Source organism: Habropoda laboriosa, unplaced genomic scaffold, assembly GCF_001263275.1.
Source record: "Habropoda laboriosa isolate 0110345459 unplaced genomic scaffold, ASM126327v1 scaffold107, whole genome shotgun sequence".
NCBI classification, from domain to species: domain Eukaryota; kingdom Metazoa; phylum Arthropoda; class Insecta; order Hymenoptera; family Apidae; genus Habropoda; species Habropoda laboriosa.
In genome coordinates this window covers 130,714-132,099 of record NW_017100249.1, presented here as the reverse complement: position 1 = coordinate 132,099, position 1,386 = coordinate 130,714, and the positions used below count along the sequence as shown (strand labels likewise).

The 1,386-nt window shown below is 32.3% G+C and overlaps 1 protein-coding gene across 1 annotated transcript in view; it reads left to right on the top strand.

The window, feature by feature from the left end:
• Nucleotides 1–1,386, top strand: part of LOC108572154 (peptidoglycan-recognition protein LF-like) — a 7,697-nt gene that overhangs the window by 2,111 nt on the left and 4,200 nt on the right. Inside the window, exon 3 of the mRNA XM_017934350.1 lies at nt 225–415. Within this exon, the coding sequence (XP_017789839.1) occupies nt 225–415 (191 nt within the window). The remainder of the gene's footprint in view (nt 1–224; nt 416–1,386) is intronic.

Below are 1,386 nucleotides of genomic sequence, written 5' to 3'. Positions count from 1 at the left end.
TTGAAAAATTCCAAAATTAAAAAAATTTGACTATCAATAAATTTAGAAAATATTTCACGAATATTAAGTTCCTGATACTGAAAAATTCGAAAATATAGAAAATTCGTAAAAGGAAATCTTTAAGTTTGACATAATCAACATTGAGCAACAAGTAGCACTGAGTAAATGTTTTATTTAAACCTGAAAATAATCCATTGTACCTAACATATAACGTTTCCACACAGATTTCGTTCCTAACGAGAAGGCTCTGAAGGCGATGAATGAACTGATCGATTATGGAGTGTCTCTGGGTAAAATAAGCAAGGATTACCACGTCATCGGACACAGACAAGTTAGGAGTACTCTTTGTCCAGGCAATGAATTTTACTCGTATGTGAGAACGAATCCACGATGGACTGCAAATCCTGTACCAAGAATTTAACCCTTCCACTACTATTGGCACATATCGACGCTTTGAATACTTCCTCGCGCTGGAGAGCTGTTAATTTAATTCTTAATTTTCTGCCCATCACGCACTTCCATCTTAATTTAACGATATGACGATAATTTTTATTTTGAAACTTTCGAAAATTTTAATTTAAACATTTTTATTTCTAACTTTGCAACTTCTAATAATTTCAATTTTAAAACCTTTAAAATCTTTAATTTTGAAACTTGCAGAAATTATAATTTAAAACTTTCTAATTTTAAAAGTTTCCAAAATTTTTATTTCACAATTGTATTTTAAAAATTGTTACTTCTAACTTCGAAACTTCCAAAAATTTTAGTTACTCTAATTTTCAAACTTTCAAAAATTTTAATTTGAAAATTGCAATTTAAAAATTTCTAATTTTCAAACTTTCAAAAGTTTCAATCTAAAAATCCTTCAAATACTTAAAAACGTCAAAAAAAAAAGCTTTTGCGACCACGATCGAACATCTACCGCCTGCAACGCGCGTTACGTACTTGAAACCTGCCGCAGCGAAAGGGTTAATCAACCTCGTCTGTAAGGACCACGAAAATCATGATCCATTGTTGTGTGAAAATATTGTGTAAAACGAGCGAAGAAACTACGTCGATGCACTTCACGATAACAGTGCTCTGTGACTAATTATTACGTGGAAGACAGTTCCAACCGACGTACAACCGCGTTAGGCAATCAGTACGATAAACAATTAGCGAGAATCGTCTGTTTACCACATTAGAAAATTTACCGCGGTATTTCGTATCGTGCTATCGAAGAAAGTTGAAATTGACGATAAGACGATAGAGAAGGTTTCAATATCAATGTCAACTATGACTCGTTTCTTTGATCAGGGAGTCAATTTTAAGTGTGTAGGTAATTAAGTGCTTGATAACTGATTGTACCTAATCATTTCACAAAGATTACCACGATTTTGTTTGTAT